Source organism: Charadrius vociferus, unplaced genomic scaffold, assembly GCF_000708025.1.
Source record: "Charadrius vociferus isolate BGI_N301 unplaced genomic scaffold, ASM70802v2 scaffold917, whole genome shotgun sequence".
Lineage (NCBI taxonomy): Eukaryota > Metazoa > Chordata > Aves > Charadriiformes > Charadriidae > Charadrius > Charadrius vociferus.
In genome coordinates, this window is record NW_009649175.1 from 313,109 (window position 1) to 336,334 (window position 23,226).

Sequence of the window (23,226 nt, forward strand, 5' to 3'; positions counted from 1 at the left end):
GCATTTTTACTTACATGTACAAAATTTAACAAATGTCTTGCATTTTATCTTACATATTCACACAACCAGGTTCACCTCAAAAGGAAGGAGACAGGCTGCTGTCAGGCTTATCAGATGCAAACAGCACCAACCATTTCCAATGACGGTAAGCCGCTACCATCACACCCTGTGCTGAATCTAACTGCCCTTGAAAACCATTTGCGCGCTCCCTCCTTTACCTCTGCTCTAACTGATGTTTTGGCAATCAGGGACTGCAGCTAATTGAAACCAAGCTGAGGTCAGGTGATAGATATTGGCAAGCCAAGAGCTCAGATTCTTTTTTCCAAGGGCTTAATCAAATTCTGTTGAATATCAACAGCAATATTGATCAGGTCATCTTGGAGCCTCAAGATGAATCCAACAGAGAGGCTCTTTCCCTGTCATCCTTCACCTCTACTTTCTTGCCACAAGGTAAAGCTTCTAGCTGTCCCCCTATGAGATACAACCCTATCTCATGGAGCACTAGCATGCATCTTATCTAGACAGTCAGTCCAGAACAAAACAAGCCGGCTATCTTTGTTCCAGCAAAAGTCTGTAAAGTCTTTCAGCAACCGATCAGCAAACTTCTCATCCCCAGTGGCACTGGACCTCCACGTTTTTGTCAGCATGGTGTTGTAGGCCCAGTTGTAGCCAATGCGCTCTTCACAGAACATGTTCTGGTTGGTGGAGCTAGTGGAGTTGCGCCGGCGTCGCTGCTGCCCACAAGAAAATTTCCGCTTGGAATATGGTAGCTGCAAAAACACTGTCCCTGGAGGAAACAGACAGGACTTTAGTCTTAGGCAGACCTAAGTCCCTACCACTGGTAGCTGACTCATTAAATTCTGAATAGGAAACCACTCTGAGTCTCATTTAATTGCCTTTTAGAAATACATCTTTCCTCCTTTGCTTTTACATGCAAATAACAACACTGGGAGAGAGCACACTTAGTCTTGCCTTTCTCTCGGTAGAAGGAAAGAAGCAAAGACTTAAGGCTCTGAGCCATCTTTCTAACTTCACATCAATTTCCATTCTCTTCTGCAATTTTCAAAAAGCTCTCTTCCTGTCATTGTCTTTACATCTCAGCAACCCCTCTGAACGTACTGTTATTTTACTGTAATATGCCACGCATGGAGCTTAGTTCGAAGTGCTGACTGCACCAACACTTATGAAGAATAATGATGAGAGCAAGTGGATCCTAAATGCTTCATCTATCTCCCACACAGTGTGTATGGGTAGAGTTGCATCTAAAACTGACCTCAAGCACGAGAAGAGAGCACTGACTTGTCTCAACACCTTTCCCTCCTTCTAGCTTCTAGATATACATTTAATTACACTGCACTTGGAATAAGCTCTGCCTTATTTTTTTTTATTTTTTTTTATTTCTCCATCTCCTGGAAAGAAAAGTTTCAAAGATGCAATAAAGAAAGATTTCAAATCAAGGTAACTGATTAGCAGCAACACTTTCCGCTTTTCCTACTGCCTCTCCAGTTTTCCAGTTTGTGTTGGCTGATACAGCTACTTGTCATCTGACTAGGGACATAATGGTGACCAACATCACTGACACAAAACACAAACTACCCATAAAATGGTTCTTTTATTTATAACAGCCTCCTCCTTGCCCCAACATCTGCCAAATATTGCTTACCTGTGACATGGATATACTGGGGCTTGTTCTCAGCTGGGAAGTTGAATGCAGAGGCCGAGTATTTATCTTGCACGAATCCAAATCTGGAGAAACAAACACCAGGGGAATTAAAAAAGAAAAAAAGAAAAGAAAAAGCCACTCCAGCTATGATTCCTTCAGCCCAAGGCAGGGGCACCAGGGAAAACCTTTCACTATCACAAAGGCTCCCTTTTCTTACGGCCTGAAGGCAAGGGGAAAAGGGATGAAGAGAGCTGAGCTTCTCCAAATATTCTCCGCCCCTGCTAGGCACAGTGTGAAAGCTTGTAACTCCACACTGATCTCTGTCCTAACTCGTGCCGGAAAGAAGAGGGCCAGCAGCTCAGTTTGGGAGGGCACTGAGCAGTCTCTGACAAAACAGGGCAGCTGCACACGAATGAGGGAAGAGTGATAGTCAAGACAGACATTCCTTGGGTATGTTTCAAGCTACAACATAATTTTTTTTCATGCTGGGCAATATTCCACGCAGAACTTCAAGCAGCTCACCTGACAGTTCTTTGCTGTTTCAAGAATACTTGTACATCTTCTGCTTTCTAAGCTAATGAAAGCTTATTTCTAGGCTGAAGTCTATTACAAAAAGCAGTCTCTCTATCATGAAAAAGACTTTGGCAGCAACACCATGAAACAAACTGGCAGCTCAAGCAGACAAAGGGGTAAGGCTAGATAGTCTTCAAAGTTTCCAACAATTCCTTCTTAAACTGGGCCCGACCTCCTACGTACAGCTCACATCCCAGTCCCCTGCCTATTGGCAACCATTGGTTGTCATTCAGTTCAAGATTGTGTTAAATACACACGAAGGAAATAACTGTCCCTTCTCAAAAAGAAATCTATTTACAGTCTAACTGCTTCTAAGTTCGAATAACAGGGCACCTTCCAAAGGCAACGCCCGCCCTAGGAATAGAGTATGGTTTGCTAATCAGTGACAGACTATCTACCTGCCCCTTGCACCCACAGAAACACCTCCAGGCACTCTAGGTACATTTTAGTCTAATAATCTGCAAGCAGACTTCAGAGGCAGACGGCACAGAGACCACACGACTCAGGAGTGACTATTCAGCATAGGTCTTCACCCTACATTATTCAGGGAGACACGAACTTTTCAGTCATTCCGCTCTGCACACACCTGTATGCTATCGCTTCCTGGAGGAGATGCATGCGCTCCCAGTATGTTTCTGGTTCAAAGCCTGAAACAAACAAACAGGTAACAATTACCGAGTAAAGCCACTTTATTTCCTTCTTTTTCAAGACTTCAGTTTTCCTCGGAAGACCTCTGTGCACTTTGTTTTTTCTAGCCATTTCTTTTAGTCACCCTTTTTTCTGTCAGCTGTCCCTTGAATGCCATCTTGTTAAGAGATGTTTCTTGTACACTCCAGTAGCAGATTCAACCCTGAATTTAGCTTTGGTGTCTCTTGAAATGAAGGAGATCAACATAATGGGGTGTGCGGGAGGGGGCAAAGAAGCAGAGTGCGCTGCTGTGTATCACCACAGACTGCTCTGAAAATACTTAGTTCAAAGTCAGTGAGGCTGCAGTGACCTCACAGCATATGGATTTGTCACTAATTATTTTACGTTTATATCTGGATGCTGGGTCAAGGGTTAACAAAAATACAGAAAACTATCATCTTTACTATTTTAAAACAGAGCCTTTTGCTAATTGTCCCTTCTCACAATGCAAATTTGCCTCTCTCTGCATGGGGACAGAGTTCTCTGATCTTTGAGCCTCCACCTGAGACTTACCACAACAGCGTCACTCAAAAGGGTGAGGTCGCATTGCAGAAAAGGAGATTGCAGTTTCTAGCTCTTAATCTCATGTGCAAACACCCTTACCGTGAATGTAACCATGGCAACAAGAAGAGAGGATGGCAGTCGTGAAAGCCTAATCTCACTGAGGAAGGGAATAAACAAATGCAGGATACGAATGCAGAGCAGCTGTGGGCAGGGTCTACCAGCAAAACAGACTCTTACAGTATAACATCTCGTCAAACAGAATAACTGCTTGATACAGGCTCTATAACAGTATGGCAAGAGAGATGACTTGGGAGACCACCTTTCCTGTGCCTTGGCACTTCTCGCTGCCAACTTCAAACGCTGCTGCATGCGGATTCGCCTGCCAGCACAGCTTCCCCCGGCACCACCTTCCTGAGGGCGGCTGCCGAAGCATAAAAACAGGTCCTTCACCCAGCTAATGCACGTCTGGTAAACGAGGTTCTTCATGTCACCCACATGCCAGAAGGGACCTGCTTGCAGAACAGTGTATCAAGGGGTAAACCAAAGACCATTTCTTACCATCAAACAAATGCTCACTACCCTCCTTCAACAAGCAGCTAACGTTGAGTGGGATGAACAACTGAGCTCGAAGCGGGTCTCCGTATAAGTAACTGGGCAACGCAAATGGCCCTTCCAAGACCGGAACTAGCAAGAAACCACAGGACGTGGCTTTCCGATGCCAACCCTGAACCTGAGAAAAGATTCAAACAATGAATCATACGACATATGTCACTGAAGAAGGGCACTTATGTGCATAGGAGCAACTCATTCCCCGAGAATAGATCAGACATGCTCAATTCTCCACAGGCTCAGCTTGCTTTGCACGGCAAGCACACAAGTGTCCTTGTAAGCAAAGCAGTACAAGCACAAGACACCAGGCTTTCCTTTTTTAAGTGCCACATCAATCAGAAAGCACTTTAAAATAGGACATTTTTCAGGAACTGATTCAGCCTACTTATCATCAGTGGCTAAGCACTGCTGCTTTACTGGAACAGCGCAATAGATTTTAAATAAAAGCAAAAACAATCACCTAGTGCTATTTGGCTGGGTGCGGTAAAACCTACAGAAGCTACAAAAGGGAAAATAAAACATAAAAAAAAATCTAAAAATTAAACAAAGAGTGACACAAACTGCTTGTATTTTCAATTCAAAATGTTTTCAGCAAGTTGTGGGTTGTTTCGGTTTTTTTTTAAGAAAAAAAAGCTAAAAAATATTGCTGAAGAGGAAGAACACATTGCCCGGAAAAGCCCTGTCATGAAAGCAATTTCAGTGAGATTTAGAGTTTTCAGGTTTGGGGAGAGAAAGAATGCAATGTGAAATAGATTCCTTTCCAAAGACCCAGCTCAAGGCTTAAGGTTTGCCTAAGGGGGACTTAAATGTCACCTTGACCTGTACTGATCTCTGCATACTGTGCATGAAACCACTAAAACCAGAACACTATCCTGCAGACAGAACGACTATAGATAGCATGATAAAGGATGAGCAGATGCAGCAACGCTAACGACCACCAGTAAAAGTTACTTATGGAAATAAGGGCAGATCCAACCCACTGTCTCTCTCCTAACACCTCCCATCAACTTCACATGACAACGTCCCCAGCAGTCGAAGGGGTACAGAGGCCAGAGGGGCCACCCAGAACACAAGGACTCTTACCATCTCAAAAAGAACAGCTGCAGTCACTGCCATCCAGTGTAACTTGATTTCAAAGGCAGCATTCAGGGAGAAATTGCCATGGTAATAACAACTGCACCACTCCAACCGGTCAGTGCGGTTATTCACATCCACATCAAGCGTCACTGTCCGTTGCTCAGGCACAGTGGCAGCTACGCGGCCAAGGAATAGGGGTACATTTAAAAGATGCATTAGAGAGGGTGGGAGACAGGATGAAGAGAATAGAAGAAACAAGACAAGCCATTTGAAATGAATTTGTCCTCCCCACTCCTCCCCAAATATTTTTTGGGCTAGCAGAACAGTCCCAGAATGCCACTCATCCAGATCACAAAAGACAAAAAGCTTAAGTATTACTTATAAGGGATCTGTGCCACAGAATTACTTCCCCAAGCAGTCAAAAGACATTTCAGCTGCAATAATGAGACAAAGAGTCAAGCAGCTAATCAATAAGCAACCGGTGCCATAATTAAATATGGCGAGACGACATCTGCTCCTTCATACCCAAGACACTCCAAATTGCTTTTAGTATTTCTATAGGCCCTCACCAGAAATCAGAACAGGGTGCTGTTACACAGCGCAGGAGCATTCCAGGACCTTCCGCAGCCAAAGGAGATCAGAAGTTAAACTTCTTGTTTCTTTAACCCCATATCAATATCCCACATTACCGCATTGCTAAAACTGCACATCCAACACTTTTTTAAAAGCATGAAAAGTCAGCCAAGACTCATGCAGCAGCGTTAGGATCACTGCAACACCTTCTATTGCTTTGCAATAAGTGCTGGGATAGTGCCCAAGATCCAGCTCCCTTTGTGCCCTACACCCCAGCATCCCGCTGAAAGAAAATCTGAGATATCAGGCAAGAGACGAAGAGAAGCACAGAAAGCGGAAGTGACCGAGCCGGTGACATACAGCAGGGCCAGGGATAGAACCCAGATCTCCTGACTTTGAGATCAAAGTCCTGCTATGAACCACACTGTCACTTTCAACTTTTCTTTAGGCAAATACATAATTTAACATTTCTATAATGTTAAAAAATGGCACAAACCAAAGGGCTGCAATACTACTATTGAAAAACCTTTGTCTTTTTTTTATTGCGTGCATGAGGGATGGATATTGTTATTTCTCGCTTAAACTTAAGAAGATGTGCACCCTTTTATGTGGTCAGCTTTTAAATGACCTTATAATTTAATGGCTTAATGGCGTTTAAAAAAAACCAGTTGAAGTTCTTCCTCAAGGTAGATGGAAAGTTTCCACCTTCACTTCTACTGCAAGTTAGCTGCAGATAGTTTTCAAGGTTATAAGAAAATCCTTTTTATTGCTATTACTGCACCTTAGGAACAGAAAAAAGAAAAAGAAAACCCCCAATAAAAACGGAAGAACATCACCCAGTTTTGTTTTGTAAATAAGATCCATTTTTGTCTTTGGAAAAATGTACCATCTGCAATTTCTGAGTTGGTCTGGTACTAGACAGACCACCACCTTGTGATTTTCTTTTTCTTGCTCCTTTTCAGTGGAATATCAGAGTGAATGCAATGTTTGCACTTAGAAGGTTACGGTGCCAGTTTTGTAACAACGTATGAACCCCGGTACCACTTTTTATAATGAAGTGTGTTGGAAAACAATATCCCAAAAGCTGTAAAGCGAAAGCAGCTCAGTCAGGTAGATGTTGGTCATTAGCTAAGAGGTCAGTGACAACACCACAGTCCAGTGCGCCCAAACTAGCACACTGTGAAGAATGAGCTCCCTGCTCCCTTAGACTGTTCCTTTTTCCAGGTAATGCAGACTCTCCACTAGGGCTGGAGCTTCTCTCTCCACCGTGCCTGCAGCTGTAATTCACAGGCAAAGCACCAGGAACACAGTCCAACCAGATGGGCTAATCAAAAGGACCTTGAAAAATGATGAGAAATATCCACGTGTCTGAATTTAGAAGCTCCAGATTAAAACCACCTTAATTTTAATGGGATAAACTCTGGCTTCTGTAGCTCTGATTTTAAGAGGACTCACCTGCTTCCCAATTGTCTTGTACCATTGAGTGTTTAACTAATGATTTATTGAGGAAATCGGAGAGGAGCAGGCAGGTTATTCTCCAGTCACAGACTACACTACATACATGACTACAATTGCTAGTGCATGCATTGCTATAAATCAAAAGGGACAAGATTAGGTGTATCACAGGTCAGACTTCCACTGGGAAGGGAAAGGGAACAATCATTGGGCAAGTGATAGGGAACTGGGAGGGATAAAGATTTTAGAGATACACGGAGCTTGTTCCAGAGCTCCCAATGCTTGCATGCAATTTTATGTCACAGCCTGACATTTAGGGAAGGTGGGGAGGGGAAGAAATAAAAACCACAACCAAATCAAAGCCAAGAGAGGAACAAATGAAGTCACGTGGACCAGAGGTCATCTGGGTTTAGTAAAGCTCCTTGCCTCAGATGAACTGGTAAAGGTTTTTTTTTTTTTGAATGTTGTTTAGAAGAGGAACAGCATAGAAACATCAGTTAAACCAGTTCCTTTGTAAGGAAAAAGTTCCACACTGGATCTTTCTCCAAGAAACTATTATTCCTGGAATAACCTGACTGCATGTGAGCAATACAAAGACATTTTAAATCCATCCAAGGACTGAAAATCAGTTGAATAGCAGAATGGAGATAATGCCAACTGAAATGAAAAAGGACAGCTACACAGGTGTGTAAGTACATCACATGCTGAGGGAATACACTCTTCCCTGGCTGGCGTTAAAGAAAAGGTGAGAGGGGCATTAAAGCACCCTTCCTTCTTTGCCATTTCCCCGGGTGCAAGCTTACTGAGTCGCAGTCTGCTCACCTCACAAAAGAGGACATAGAGAAAAGTGAAGTGGATTTCTTCGGCTAAATAGTAAGAGATCTAAGCAGGAACAGGATCTGGCCCAAGTGCCTCCAGCCTTCACAATACTTTCACGCCAGCCTATGTTCAGGCTTCAGCTCTGGCCAATCGTTGAGCTAATGAGGTTGTATACTAGCCAAGGCAACAGATTTATTGTGTGACAGGGAAAAATATCCTGCATATGTTGGCTTCAGGGAATTAACCATTAGTTCAGACTTCCGATCCTTAACACTTTCCCATTTCTGATGCTGTTCCTCTTCAAACGAGGCTTTCAGGAATACAGGAGGATTACTGTAACTTCAGGTTTAAGAGATGCTACACCAGCAGGAAGGCACTTCCCTTCAGAATGTCGAATATACAAAACAGGAGAATAGCAGAATTTTCTTTTTATTCTTAATTGATAGGCCTTTAAAAGATGCATCTAAATAAATCTGAAGTTGCAGTTCCATAGCAATGATTTTTCTTGTAATTTTAAACAGGGAAAGAGGAACAAAAGCAAGTGACTCAGGCTGGCCTGGAAACGCAACAAAAAGCTGACGCAGCAACACAGTCAATCGTGCAGCCAGTATGTTTCACGGGCTGTTAATGGTAGTCAGTGTTATACTTCACACATTACAGAACTTTAGATATTATAACGGTATCTTGCCCAGCAGCAAGATCTTCCATATGCAAACCCTACTGCTTCCACACTGCAGGGATCATTTGTAGCTGGGCTTCCCAGACTTTAACATAAGGAGTCTGGCTATATGTGGTTCAGATCAGTTCAGAGAAGTGCTGGAGGCTTCTCAGCTAACATATCTGGGTCTCACTATGGCTTTTGCCACTGAGAAGCCATTAGGCATGTCACTTTAGGTACAGTTTGGTTGCTCTGTTCTCACAACTTATCTCTCCACGCTCACCACAGGTTGTGAAGAGTCTCTCTGGACCCACAGGGAGACAAAGTCAGTATTTACCTCTCTGAACTCTAGAGAACGACATAGTGGAGACAGTCAGGAACAGGGAATAGGAAAAAAAAAAACCAACTTTTTACTGTATTGCAGAACTCAGAAGCAAAAACTGCCTGCTCAGCCAGTGAAACACACTTCCAGCATATGCAAACAAGTCCACATGCAAGACACATGTAAGGCCAGCATGAAATTTGCAGCTTTATTGCTGGTCCACGTGAGATCATACCCTTGGCTGGCTGCTCTTCCCCTTTCAAACTATCCCCTTGAACTTCCCCAGCTGTCACCTGTGCTGGGCATCTACCTAATAGTGCAGCTGCCTGGCTCCGTCCTCCGAAACTGCGGCTAAAGGAACTGTGCCTACTTGCATAGGAGGCTGGGCGGCTGGGCAGCCAGGGCAGGAAAAACGCTGGGATTTCTGAGTGCAGGAGCTCTTCTGCCACAAACGCCACCTCAAACCATTTCCTCTGGAAGGCGGAGAAGTCATCCATGGCAGCTGTGTGCCACATAGCAGGCTGCTGCATGCCCACTGAACAAAAAGCAAGGGGAAAGACAGATCACAGTTAGAAACAAGTGTTCAAGACCAAGAAAGAGACGTAGTTCTTTCTGAAAAAGGGGAAGAAAAAAAAATAGGTTACGTTGTCTGTAATTCCTTTTTTAAAAACAAAACAAAACAAAACGGCTGAGTTTCTTTGACTCTCTTTACAGCAGAGTTTTTGGTTGCTCCCACAGTGCATTTCTGCTGCAGCGCCCGTAAGAACCAAGCACAGCTCATGATTATGCAAAGGGATAATGAGGAAAGTCTTGTAATAACACAATGCTGACCTCGGTCTGGTTCTTTGTCCACAACAATCTTGTAAAAATAAAAGCCATAAATAAAGGTTCGTAAAGCTTCTCCAGATGCATGGACAATAAGCTGCTCTTCTAGCATTTTCTGAACAAAAAAAGAGAACAGAGCAAACACGATAAAAAAGGAGAAGTCACTCTTCCAGTTACATAAAAAGGTTGCTAGAGAACATTAGGAAATAATTTTCTTTTTCGTGACACTTTTTTGTCCAGACACGTGCCTAACGAGAGTGTCAGCAATGTTACCTCTTGATATTCAGTAAATGTAGCAAGTCCATATCTCCCTGAGAAATTGCGTTTGACCTTTCTGCAGACGTCTGCCTTCCTGCCTTACCCTGCTCTGCTTTTACAGATGGATTTACAGGAAGGTAAGGATTTGAAAACATTCTAGGTTCTCCGTTAATTGATATGGGATCTCAGCAGAGGAATGAACTCCAAAACATTTCCAACCTTCTGCCCCTGACACAGTTCAATAGGGAAGAAAAAATCTCATGAACACAAGCAGTGTATCTTGCGTAAAGCGTGTATACTTCAGCATCCATAAAAGACAGGTCATATGCAGTTTTTATTACAACTTCATTAACTAATTTTCAAAAGAAAAAACAAAACTAAAACCAAACCAAATCATACTGCAGTGCCTCATAGTTCTAACACAAAGGAGTGTTCTTGGCAACTACTAGCTAATTGGAGGTTATACACAGAACTGTCACCATTTCTAAGTGGAAAAAATAATATATATTACTACTGAAGAGTATGCTGCTGTTTTGTGATAGGGAATCCAAAAAATATCATCATTACCTCATATTCTGTTGAACACTGTTTTCAATACCTATCAATAAGAGGATTTTAATAAGAAATAGAAATTATTGCTGTTTTCCTCTACGACTCCACTTTCTTCACAGAGTGAGGTATTTCTGGCCCTTTGTATACCCCTTGACATTTCTTTTACCTGCATTATGTCAATCGCCATGGCTTGGGTTTGCACACCTTCCACATTATTCACCAGCCAGTGTACGACTTCTGCGCTGATGAAACAGTACGGAGAGAGGCCCTTCTGTTCAGAGAGAAGCTGGATCCCTGTGCTGAATCACAGCAAGTCACACATATTAACATGGAATGACAGAGAGCTCTTTTAAGTTACAAAGACAAAAATCACTGCTGGGGAAAAAAAAAGGCCGGGGGCGGGGGTTAAAGATACAGGATCAGAAACACACAATGCCCCCAGAGTGACATATCATCAGCTTCTGGTAACAAGATGAAGAGCTGACACTGCCAGCACTTCAGCATCTTACTGCAAATTCTTGCTTTGTCGAGATTCTGGGATTCTAATAATTGAAGTCTCTGCAGCAATACTTGTACCTCCGTTTCTATTAAATTCCTTATTGGAGATCGGAACTGAATAACAAAAGGAAGCTTAAAACTCCTCTCCTTTGAGTAACTCCATGCCTCATCTCCTCTTACAAAACATCTAGACAGATGTTAAGCATATTTATATTAAAAACTTACGTAGGGTGTTTCATGGCTTCGAGAATCTCTATCAAGGTGGAAGAGGAAGTCAGAGTGCTTGCTGAAGACTGCTGAGAGCTGGGAAGTAAACAGAAGCAGTTCAAAAATCAAGAAAGCTGCCAGATTTGTTCAGATATGTACATTTAAGAAAAATACTCTCTCTTCTCTTCCCAACAATGGCTTTGCTGTGTTTATTTCCTTTTTCATCTCACGAAAGACAACTAAAAGCACGAGACCTGTATTTTCCCCCTGAGGTTCTCAGGTCATTGCTATATTGACCCAATGCACACTATATTATATATGGCCATACTCAGGAGGAATTGAAAGCGATCAGTTTGAGGTTGGCTTCTTTTTTTACTGTAATATACAGCCACAGGAAACAGGTGCTAATATAGTTTATTTTTAATGTTGCTTCCTCCCCAGTGTCTCGCGTCCAGTTTAGAACCTCTTGGATTTCATCAGCCTACTCAATCAAATCAGACTGCAGGGCCCCCCCTTGCTAAAACAGACAGAAGACAGATGTCAATTCAAAGCCTGGTTTTGTGCTAACAGATTTCAGAAATGGAATTTCTTCGTTCTTCGTTTCTTGAAGAATGAAGCTCTTTTTGTGGGTGGCGAAATCAGGCCTCGCATTCATTTAATTCTGGAAAACTGGGTTGCAAGGCTTATTTTACTACCACTCTTTCTGCACGTAGAAATGCTGCATTAAGGTCTTGTGACAAGCGCCTTCTAGTGCTGACAGACACAGCACATCTTGTTCTCAGGTTCCTGCGTAAGTGCCCACTCCTTGACACCAGAAAGGGGAACGTAACTGAACAGAACTGCAGTATAGCACCGCTGTGCTTTCTTACCCGCCTTCTGCAGCGCCAGCTGTGGCATACCCTTGGTCTGCAACATTCTGGGAGCTTCCCAAGGTCTGCGTGTTGCCCCTATCAGGTAACTGCCCTGCATTTATCAATATGTTGCCATCTGAGGTTGCAGGAACCGATTGATCTATAGAGACCTGCAAGGAGTAAACACAGCAACATCTTTATGAATGTATGATGTAATCTGTTTCCCATTTTCTCCCCTTTCTGCATCATCTGTACCTCAGCTCAAGTTAGTTAACAACAAGCAGTACTGTAAGTCAAGCACAAGCAGACGCAGAAAGGATAAACAGTGTCTTGCTTTTGTCATCACTATGGAGCTACTGACAAACTCAAAATTCAGATCCCCGTAAAGATGAGGATAATCAACCCAGCAACAACTGTGTTGAGAGAACTACTGGCAAACCAGCAACACCAGTCCCAACCTGACATTTTCCACTTCAGTAAATAACTGTGATTATAAACACACAATGGACAGAATAGGAAATTTAATCACTACAGGAAAGTAGTAAGCAGTTAGAAAAAATAGTTTTAACTCTAACTCTTAGACGAAAATATGCAAATGTATCACACGGAATTCAAGTTTCATAATGTACAAAATCAGCTCATCTTCCTTCCTTTCTTAGGGTAGTATCAGGAGACTGGTTGGCACCCACCCACACCTATGTCGCCAAGACAACAAGAACACTTTCCTCCCACAGGAACACTTGCACTATTCCAACGGTAGACTGAATAGTTCACAAAAATTAACATAAAATCATTTCAGAAAGAACACGAATGCTGAAAGATTCAGCAAAGTACAGGCTGTAATTGCCATCTGTCATTAACACGTATGGTTTAGGAAAGGCATATTATATAAACATTAGAGAGGTGGGGGAGAGGAACACGAACAGCAGAGTAACTCAGCAACTCAAGCTGGTGTCAATATGAGGACTGATCTGCCACGATGAATCCACAGCACATGCACAGCTAAAAATCACAAAGCTGGCAGGTCGACTTACATCTGATAACCAGACCAGAGTCCGTCCTTTATGCCATTTCTCACATCCCAAAGATCTCTCACTCTGCAATGGCAGATGTCCCTTTTTGGGGAGCCAAAAACGCCAGATGCTCCAATGTGGAATCTACAGTCCCCAGAGCCAGCTAAATCCACTCTTCCTCCTCAGAGCTCACTTCAACCAGCAGTATTTTCTATGGACACACTGCGTTATTGCTAACGCCTAACTGGTGTTAAGTGTACTTCTGTCACAATGATTCTTTTAAATCAAGACGACACCAATATTTTCAGCCCTCAGCCTTTTAAGAATCCAAGGACACAATTTGACTTGGATATCCCCAGAGCCACCAGTCAGTCAAATACCACAGAAGAAATTTAGCCAAGAACGAGATGAGTAAGCTGTTGCCATTTTGTTTAGCAAGGGAAGATGGAAAATGAGTACTTACTGAAACACAAAAAGAGAAGCTTCAGCAGCTGACAAGACAGTACTGCAAAGGACAGGAAGGCAGGGCACACGAACAGCCAAAGCACATCACAAGTATTGAATGGTGGAAGGAAACAGTCACATCCACCACCACCAGCCGCCTTGTCCTAGTAATGCTGCGCATCTCCCTCTTAACGAGCAGGTCTGAAAACTAACACAGGTTCCCTACATGGCAAGCTCCGGACAACAAATGCTCTCAATCACCTCAGTTCAAAAGCCAGAGATGACAAGACCCCATTCAAAACTAACCTGTGAGTGGAAGGTTGAAGCCGTGCGTGGGCTGCGAACAAAATCCATAAAGAAGGCCCCATCCTGAAGGCATCAGAGGAAGTAGGCCCATTAATGGCAACAGCAACAGGAACAAGGAGTTGAAGAAAAGCAAATACAAAGTTGTGCAAGTATGAAATGACCACAGAGAGAAAGTATGAGGAGAATGCAAATCTCAAACAGACCGAGAATGTCAGGTGCAGCAGAATGCAAAGCATCAGCATCTACTCACACACATACCCTTACTTTCTCTCTCTGTAACAAGACATTGCTCTTCCTTAGCGCAGATGCTTTTCCAAAGTTTTGAAAGCCACACCGCTCAGAAGCCAATTGAAACTGCAGCCTTCCCTCCACACTTCACAGCAGAAAGACTAAAGTACGTGGGTTTCCATCCCAAATGCACAGGTGAATAGTGATACAAAACCTGTAGAACTGCATGTGTAATGACAAATATCCAAAGAAGAACATGTTTTTTATAGTCTGTTAGTCACTCAAATGATAATGAGGGAGAGGCAAAGAAGGTCTTTTCAGGAAGCATACCCTTCCTCTCAAATGCAGGTCTGGTATGGTGCAAAGGAAAGGGAAGAAAAATTCATCACGAAGATCTTCCCAACATTGCGTTTAATACTTCATGCACAATTAAACAGACACGGCCTGTGCTATGCTCCCTGCCTGCTTGCAAACCCTGGATGAATTTATCCCTGGTTGCTATTCAAAGATGTGTCAAGATTCTCTTATCACATAAGACAATGCAGTGGAACTCAACTAGATTTTCATTCCCTATTTGCAATTCTTCATTCTGTTCCCTAGGCAAAATATTTTGTCTAGCCTGCAGTTAAGATGATGCTTACCTCAGTACGTACTTAAAAAACATTTTCTGGAAAGAATCAAGATCAGGATTACATGGCCGACAATTTGTGCGGTGCAGAAGTAGAGCCCTGTATCCCTAAGGGCAAAGATTATGCATCAAGCTAACTCACTGCGTTAAAATCATACTGTATTGCCCAGGAACTGGCTGAAGCGACTTGTCAGTTCTACTCTTGAAACAGAGTAAAAGTGGAGCCAGCGGCTCAGTTTTGTTTTGGAATAACTCCAGCGCTGAATAGCATCCTAGAAAAGCACTTGCTCCCTTGGCTGCTGACAGAGTGCACAGCTGTGACAATTTGTCAGTACTTCAGCTGTGAGTCTCCGGACAGCCAAAAGACATACCCATGTTGGTGAGCCCTAAAGGGGTTGTGTTGTCCTGGAAACATGAGGCACACACGTGCTGATGTTTCCAAGTGAGCACAAAGCTGTATGACAAGGCTACCCGTCCACCAGCATCTTTCCAACAAGCGTGAGCCATGAATTTGGAGATCCCAACTGCTCCTCTCCGAGACCCCACACATCAATAATTGTTGGACTGTTTATTACCGTAGCGTGAAAGGCTTTGAGTTGATAATGCACTCCTACAGATTCTCCAGCCAGCCCTCCAGAGACGCTGTTGAATATAGTTACCTTTAAAATTACACAAGATCACATTTGCTTATTAGCTTTGCTGGTAGCACAAGGTCTGCTTTGTTTCCAATACACTAGGGTGCCATTGCTAAAGAAGCCAATTTTGCCTTCTTCCCTCTGCCTGCAGAGAAACCAGACAACATTCTTTTGTCTTCTGTCCTACCTGGAATTTTCAACAGTTTTACCAGTAGAAAGAGATTATCTACAATTTCTGTATTTAAAGATGGAAGTTTGATGAAGTTGGCCTTCCAAAATGGTAGAAGAGGCCAACACAAAGCGTGAAGTTTGCAAACATGCCTCAAGTCAGTTTCTGCACCTACTTTTTCCAAGCCTAGCAGGACCTGCTCCAGAGTCTCATCTGTGTTTTGGGAACACTCTCATTCTACAAGTAGGTGTCTATTACTAACATGACTACAGTTACAGGATCACTTCAACTAACAATATCCAGGCCTCCAGAATAACGCAACACTTGTCCCTGGCGGTGGCAAGAAAGAGTGAATGTCAAAACACTAGCTGCTAGAAGAAAAATACCGAAAGAGATGGGTAAGTTCATAGTGGGGCATCCGAGAACTTTTTTTTTTGCAATACTTCAGCTGTTGAACCCAAAGACACTTAGATGCTGTATCTTGGTTCAATTCCTTGTTACTTCTGCTGAAAGACCTTCATGTTAGAATACGGAAAAATAATCAAATATTTCTGATTAGACTTGGAGGTGGAATTTCTGCTCTCCTGGCACTCACAGTACAGTGACAGGAAGGCTGAGGGATAGCACAGTCTTTTCTTTAAGTGTCTGAAGAGAGCTCCAGGAAGACAGTTTTCTCCAGCCTGGAGTCCCGCCAGTGAAGGAATGACATCTAAATCACTACTCAGGAACACATCCTCTCCTCTATGCAGATGCAAGTGACTGCAGTTCCTGCTGTTAAAATTCCACTGAAGCTTCACACAGTCACAGTCTGGAGCTTGATTTTGCTCTTAAAGACAACCTTCATATAGATGCAGACAGCACTGTAATACTAAATCTAAAAATCAAGGCCTGACTGAAATGAAATGTGATACCGGAAAAGGAAATGGACTAATTAACAAATATCATTTAAATTAGCAAAACACACAGAGAGCATCCCAGGGAGTTCATCTCCTTGACACAGTATTAAGAACAGAAGGATGGTTATGCCCCAACCTCTTCTTATGCCCTCGTACACAAAGGCTTAAGGGCATCCTTGGTATCAGACCAGTCCTTGCTGGATTAGAGCATAAGATGTGGTATGATATAGCCATGTGCTTACAGAAATAATCTTCTATTACTTGAGAAATTCTTATGCAAAAATAGGAGCTAAAGAAAGACCAGAAAGTCTTTACCTTACGAGGGCTGTCCATAAAGGTGGGCGTGATTGCAATGCTCCCACTCTCCGAAGGCTGTGCAGAGCTCTTCCCAGAAAGCATTGCTGCTTGCTGCTCCCCCAGTGTCCTAAAACAGGAAGGAATCCAGAGTTTGTTCAAACATGCTCTGTGTCAGCTTCCACCCGAAGGCAACTGTTGCAGAGGGGCACTACTGTATTTTCAGATATTGGCTTTCCCACACTCTGAAGCACAGAGTCATCCGATGTTCTGTAAGTACTTTTTACCCCATATAAACAACATGGACCCTTGAACTTACTGAGCTTCATTATGCATGTGTAATACTACCTTATCATTAGAAAAATATTAAAATCTCTATGTATTTAATAGCAACCGTGTTTTAAATTGTGTTTACAGCATATCAGGTATTAGTATTCTGAGTTTCTTTGACCAATTCTAGATCAATACTGAAAAAGAACCTCAGAAGTTTCACAGGTATTTTAATAGGCGTTATCAGTGCAAACAAGCTATATTCTTTAGGCTATATTTGTTACCCAGTATTTATACTGAGACCATGCAACTGGTGTGGTGTAGTTGTGTACGTTTATGTCCCAGTTAAGCTCTTCTTATGCGAATACAACTGTACTGGCAAATCACAAATAGATGACAAATCTGATGTGTGAGGACTGAGGTGCTACTTAAAAAGATTCTCCTTCTAAATTACTGGACATTCACTTCTGTAGTCTCCGCGTTCCTTTCTAGGCTTTGGTATTCATTCTATCACTGAGAACATAATACAAGGAAGTCATGGGAAAAGCCCAGTATTTCCCCAGCCCTGCCACAAGGATACTAAAGATGCAGGATCCTACATCCCTTTTTTTGAGGCAAAGTTTCCCAAATCTGCTTTAGCCAGCCCAGGTGAAATATGTCAGAAGGGTGTTTTAGAGCTCTTCACACAGGCTAGTTGTAGAGACTCACTTCTGACTGGCTTCCATCTGCAGCAGAGCTGAAAGCGCTGACGTTCCTTTCTTCCCAATGGGAGGCCCAGACTGCTCCAGAGAGTGGGTGGGAATTGGACCAGCAATCTGCAAGCCTTTCATGGCAGACCCTTTCTAACAAAGAAAAAACGAAAGCACAAACTTAGTCAAGCTAGGCTTAACTAGTAAGCAAGAACACAACACCTCACATCAGCAGGGCTTTATCAGGCACACTTTTAAAAGGGAGTTAAACCATATGTACACATGAAATGGAACAGCCTAGTGTCTTGTGCAGGTGCTATTTGCAAAATAAAATGGATGTTATTTTGGAAAAGGTGGATTTGCTCACCCCATTCAGCGTGTGAACTGGGAGAGAATGGAAACTGGAAACGAACCAGTTTCTTAGAACCCTCTCGAAACTACTGTTCAACAGGAATGCACCCATATGGTTCTCTTTGCACAATCCTTTTCCTAAGTCTGCAGTACAAGGCCAACCCAGTCAGAAATTACCAGCTTAACTACCTCATAGATCCCTTTTTATCAATTATCTGCATCACAAGGTGCAGTAACGTGTCCAGGCCAACCATACCTGCAGCACAAAGCAATGCACATTTGCAAAGAGGTGGTGTCAGGCTTGTGGTAAGAGAAGACCAGCTGAGGAAAAAACAGAGCACCAACAGGCTGAGGCATGGCTATGCTGTGCAGAAGAGCTTGGCTTCTCATTGAGCGACCTAGGTGTTCTGATCCTGGTTCCACCCACAGCAGCCTGGGATACTCGTTCCAGGTAAATTTAATTAGTTCAAGAATAGCAAGGTGTTAACAAGGCGATACTATTTGAAATCTGAAATAGCTCATCAGTCAGCACTGCGCTTTTTGTATGGATCACCCACACGTACACACACATATACTTCCCAACTTGTTTGGGATTGTCTCAGGGTCTCTGTACTAATGCTTCATTAGATGGTTCAGACAAAGGTCAAACTCAGCTTCTCACCCAACTAAAAGCTGACTCACTCGAATCATTCGATCAGATCGATGGCGTCGACGAATGCGGTTTAAACCCTCCACAAAGCGAATGAATCCATCTAGGAGCTGCCACTCCTCCTCGTCAGAACGGGGCTTGTCACCGTACACATCGCAGTGCACTTCTCCTTCCATAATGCGCTTTGTGGCACTGATGCAGGCAGGCAGAAGCAGAAAGCGGGTCCTCCAAAATTTCAGTGACTCAATAAGGCTGAAGGAAACATGGAAGACAGGACAGAGTTCAGGACAGTTTCCTATAAAGGATTTTACATAAAGTTAGGCACATAACTGTCTGCTGTAAATTTCAGCAAGTATAGTGACAACCTCATTTTGCTACCCCTGAGTGACAAAGCAGATATGCAAAGGAATGGTCAGCAATATGATTATCACTGGGCAGTATTACAACATTGATATGCAGAAGAGAAAACAAGGCTATCTTCAGAGTAATCACATCATAGAGGTATGTTTTCTTTTTTATAAAAGATACGCTACAAAGGCTTTTTCTCTAAAAATAAGCAAAAAAAAAGGAATTTTAAAGGTACGCATTAGAGTAGGAGGCATTTTGATTGAGACTTGAAAAGAAACAAAAATACAGACAGACTGGTTTTGTTGACAGAAGATATCAAAACCGCTATTGATACTAGTGGAGATATTCCACATCGCTAATAAGAAGCCCTGCTCTACATAACTTGGGAGCAGGACTACAGTCACGCTAAGCCTAGGACTCAAGCAGGCCTCCAACAGATTCACACTAAATGGAAGTTTTGAGTCAGATCCAGAAATGAGCGAGAAGCCAAGAAATGCATTTGTGTGGTACAAAATGCCATCATGTTTCTTTGCATTTATAGCAGAGGAAAAAAAAAAAAAAAAAAATCACACTGCATTTTGTGATCAAGACTTTGTATCCAAGATTAGAAAATGCAACAGCAAAACAGAGTAAGATACAAGGCAACAGCTGCCAGCACCATATAAGTGAAAGCAGGCCAGTTACTCTCCCTGAAGTACTGACTATTTGTGGGTTGAACTTGTTGAAGAAATTTTAGGTCAAAAAGGAAAAGAGGCAATTAGGACACAGAACAGTCTGGATGGAAAAGGAGATCTCACCTGAAATCCTCAGAGCCAGCAGAGCAGATATATTGATCCAAGTAATTCCACTTGTACTCTTCTAGTCTCTCATGGGAAAATTCTACCCAGCAAGAGACAAATTCAGAGTCAGAGTGTGAGGGACACAAGCTGTAAGTGTAGTTTATCTGAGCAGATTCGTATGGATATCTAAAAGAGAAAATGCAAACATAAACCTCAGCATCATCAGTAGCAGTGCTCCTCTTTCTTCTCCTGAAGAGAAAGACGGTTCTACATTATGTTCTTTCAAGCAAGTACAGGCAGCTGGGAAAGCACGTTCATGTGAACATTGATAACAAACTGCTCAGAGAGATACTCACTTTGGCAGGTATCGAGTCACAGTAATTATTTTGTCTTTTAGTGTTACTTTGTGGAAAGTACGGCCCATACTCAGCCAGTACTGATCTTCTTCCTCAGGTCGATTTCTTGATACAAGACCTAATTGTAAAAAGCAAAACACACTCCCTTTCAGCTTACCGCAACAGTCAGAACATTGTCAACAAACTGTACCTCCAGAATTGGGCATCTGAACTCAAGACAAACTACAAGCCATCTTTCAGGCCACCTTTTTAAGGAATATATGCACAACAACCCTTCTGTTCTTACAGTTAAGATTTGCTAGTATCACAACCAAAGAAGGGCATTCGCAATCCATGCGCCCTCAATACAGATCTCCAGTCAGGACAACTTGAGAACAGACAATATGAAGTGTTGAGAAATAAGTGGCTCTAATGGTAAACCTGGGCTCCACTTTCGCTTCCTCTCTGATTCATTCCTGGAACTAACCACTTAAGCTCGGTATTTTACCAAAGGAGCATAGCTGCTCATTCCCAAACCAGTGAATAAGAACCATACCCTATTCATGTGTACTCCTTGCTCTACGAACACTGTATCGTGCAGACTTGTCTAGAGGATATCCAGAAAAAAAAAAAGTCAGAAATCAAACAGTAAATCACATTCTCTCAAGGGAATATGATACCCTCTTAAACCACTCCAGTTCTCTGCAGTTTAACTAGGTTTAGCTGACTCATGGTTTCAGGACAATGAAGCTTTACCTGTCTACCTGGGACCTTCACAACTATTTTACAGTTAGGAAACTGCTTCTAGATAATACATTTGGGAGCTTTTAGTCTGCCACCTTCTAGAGAGGTGCCTGCCCTGCAGTCACCATGTGAATTGTGTTTAAGATGTATTCACCCAAACGGCACTCCAGCCATATTTCATCTGGGTTCACCATCAGGAATATGAGGGCAGTTTCTTGTTACAGTTCAAAAATCCTGCACCTGTCCCTTCACGGTGCAGCTGAGCTGTTTGTGCTGCCCCAGATCAGGCTCTCTCCCAGCAAAGATTTTCATACAACAACAAAAAAAAAAAAACAAACACAAAAAACCAACAGAGGGCTTCTATGAGCATCTATGCCCAATTCATAGGGGTTACCAGGATTGGGAGAAGGAGAGAAAGACAAAAGATTGAATTGTCAACACAAAGTGACTCACCTCGACTGTAAAGGGGACTGCTGCTGAGCGGGGGTGGCACAGTCGAGGCTGGCTTCTGCGGTTTGGATTGCACAATAATTTGATAGCCTTGCATGAGCCGCTGACAAATAAACTCCTCAAACACCTGTTGGGCTGTCATCTGCACTCCTTCCTCATCTCTCCTGAACACAAAGGTTAAGGAGACTGGAATAAGGAAGCTGACCACACACCTATTCTTAGCTCTGCGTTTCCTAATTGAGGATTTGTGCCTGCACTGGGCTCTGTGCAAGTGGAGCCCTCTGCCTGTGAAAACCAACCTGCAGGAACAGGGAGAAAAATGGGTACCTTTCTGTCTTAAACACGTGATGATTAGCTGTCTGGCAATACTTCTTATTGCCTTTAAAAGCAGTATTGCAACTAGCAACAAATTTGCTTAGAACAGTTGTTAAACTTCCAATAAATTCACAGCATTTTGCAGAGAATCTCAGTGCAGTTCGCAAATGTTCAGCAGAGCTCAGAACTGCAAGCGAGCAGGCAGTGCTCCACCCTCTCCCGCAGCAGGGAGTCTAGAGCAGAGAGAGATTAAAACACACATCACTATGGCATCTTATTACAGCTACTGCTCTGAACTTCTCTTTCCTGCTATAAAGGCACATTTTACATTTCTTTTAGGTATTTCTTCATTAATGCTGCTATTTCCCCATGTACTGCAATCACTCTGATAGTATTTTTGTTTTGTTCCCATAAAGCAGCAACACGAACAGGTCCTTCCAATGTTTTACAACCTGTGCAAAGTTTGAAAAACGTTTAAGAAGATGTGACAGTTTCAGAAAAAAACCAAATCAACCCTATTAAAGAATAGTTACCAGAGACCTCCAAGACAAGCTTAGAAGTTCTATTTATCCCACTAACACTATTTTCCACCAAGACTCTTTAAACTAACTATCCCTGAAAGTGAGGAAAGGCATCTTAAACACTGTGTGTACACATGCATTTGCTCATTTAGTGTTTCCAAAATACTTGCTAGAAAATAGATTAACAAAGATGATAGTTTGAGGTTGCTTGTCTGGGTTTTTTTTTTGATTGAAATACAACAGAACAAGAAAGGAGATGTAAAATTTTGTATGCAAACAATTTCTAACACAAAATCCACAGAATACAATACTGTCAGATGGTAACATCAGAAAATGTACAAAGTTACCACTGAAAAGAGAAAAATCTAAGAGAAAAATCTATTCTGCTGCTAACTATGTTAGCACTTCATCTTTCTCTTGCATAGTCTCCGAAGTGTTCCTCTTCCATCAACTGCACCTTAAGCACTTGGATTCAATGCAAGTTACTTTACAGAGAAGGTGCTGGCCAAACCTGTCAATGTCAGCTTCTGGGAGGAGATCATAGCAACCCTCAGTGTAATCATTCTGCAGACTCTGCCGGTCGGGGAAGTAGTCCGTGGTAAGGGGGAGACATGCCGGAGTAGTGAGAGATTTCCAGTCCACTCCAACTGTACAACAGAAGCCTGGCACTACGGGGGGAGCAGACAGCGTCAGAACTGCCTCGTTGTATCATTGGGGGGGCAGACAATGGGGCATATATGGTCACCCATGAAAAAACAGGGTGCAGAGGAAGATGTAAGGAATATGTGAAGAGGAAAGTTAGAACGAATGAGGGACAACAAGAGTTGGCATAAAGTCAACAGGGACAAAAAGGGGGTGGAATGGGAAGAGAAAAGGAAAGTAGGACGGGAAGAAGGGAGGGAGAGAAAGAGACAGAGTTTGTTAAACAATGCAGTGCACATGCTAATTCAATCCCATCATGCAAATGGCATTCAAAGTTAATACATTTAATTTTCTGTTGATTGAAAGCTAGAGCTGACATAGCCACCGCT

At 42.7% G+C, this 23,226-nt stretch overlaps 1 protein-coding gene across 5 annotated transcripts in view; it reads right to left on the reverse strand.

The window, feature by feature from the left end:
- Positions 1-23,226, reverse strand: part of DEPDC5 (DEP domain containing 5) — a 46,700-nt gene continuing 23,474 nt past the window's right edge. For 2 of the 5 annotated variants that reach the window (XM_009888571.1, XM_009888569.1), the window contains 17 exons: positions 22,707-22,863; positions 21,363-21,523; positions 20,187-20,304; positions 19,849-20,016; positions 18,736-18,955; positions 17,723-17,856; positions 16,766-16,874; positions 12,150-12,301; positions 11,299-11,376; positions 10,742-10,874; positions 9,772-9,880; positions 9,251-9,475; positions 5,120-5,289; positions 3,986-4,157; positions 2,823-2,883; positions 1,664-1,746; positions 1-787 (listed from right to left, as the gene is read on the reverse strand). In XM_009888571.1, the coding sequence (XP_009886873.1) occupies positions 492-787; positions 1,664-1,746; positions 2,823-2,883; positions 3,986-4,157; positions 5,120-5,289; positions 9,251-9,475; positions 9,772-9,880; positions 10,742-10,874; positions 11,299-11,376; positions 12,150-12,301; positions 16,766-16,874; positions 17,723-17,856; positions 18,736-18,955; positions 19,849-20,016; positions 20,187-20,304; positions 21,363-21,523; positions 22,707-22,863 (2,546 nt within the window). In that variant the 3' untranslated portion in view covers positions 1-491. Of the gene's footprint in view, positions 788-1,663; positions 1,747-2,822; positions 2,884-3,985; positions 4,158-5,119; positions 5,290-9,250; positions 9,476-9,771; positions 9,881-10,741; positions 10,875-11,298; positions 11,377-12,149; positions 12,302-13,894; positions 13,958-16,765; positions 16,875-17,722; positions 17,857-18,735; positions 18,956-19,848; positions 20,017-20,186; positions 20,305-21,362; positions 21,524-22,706; positions 22,891-23,226 lie in introns of all 5 variants that reach the window. The other 3 variants (XM_009888568.1, XM_009888567.1, XM_009888570.1) reach the window with 3 other exon arrangements.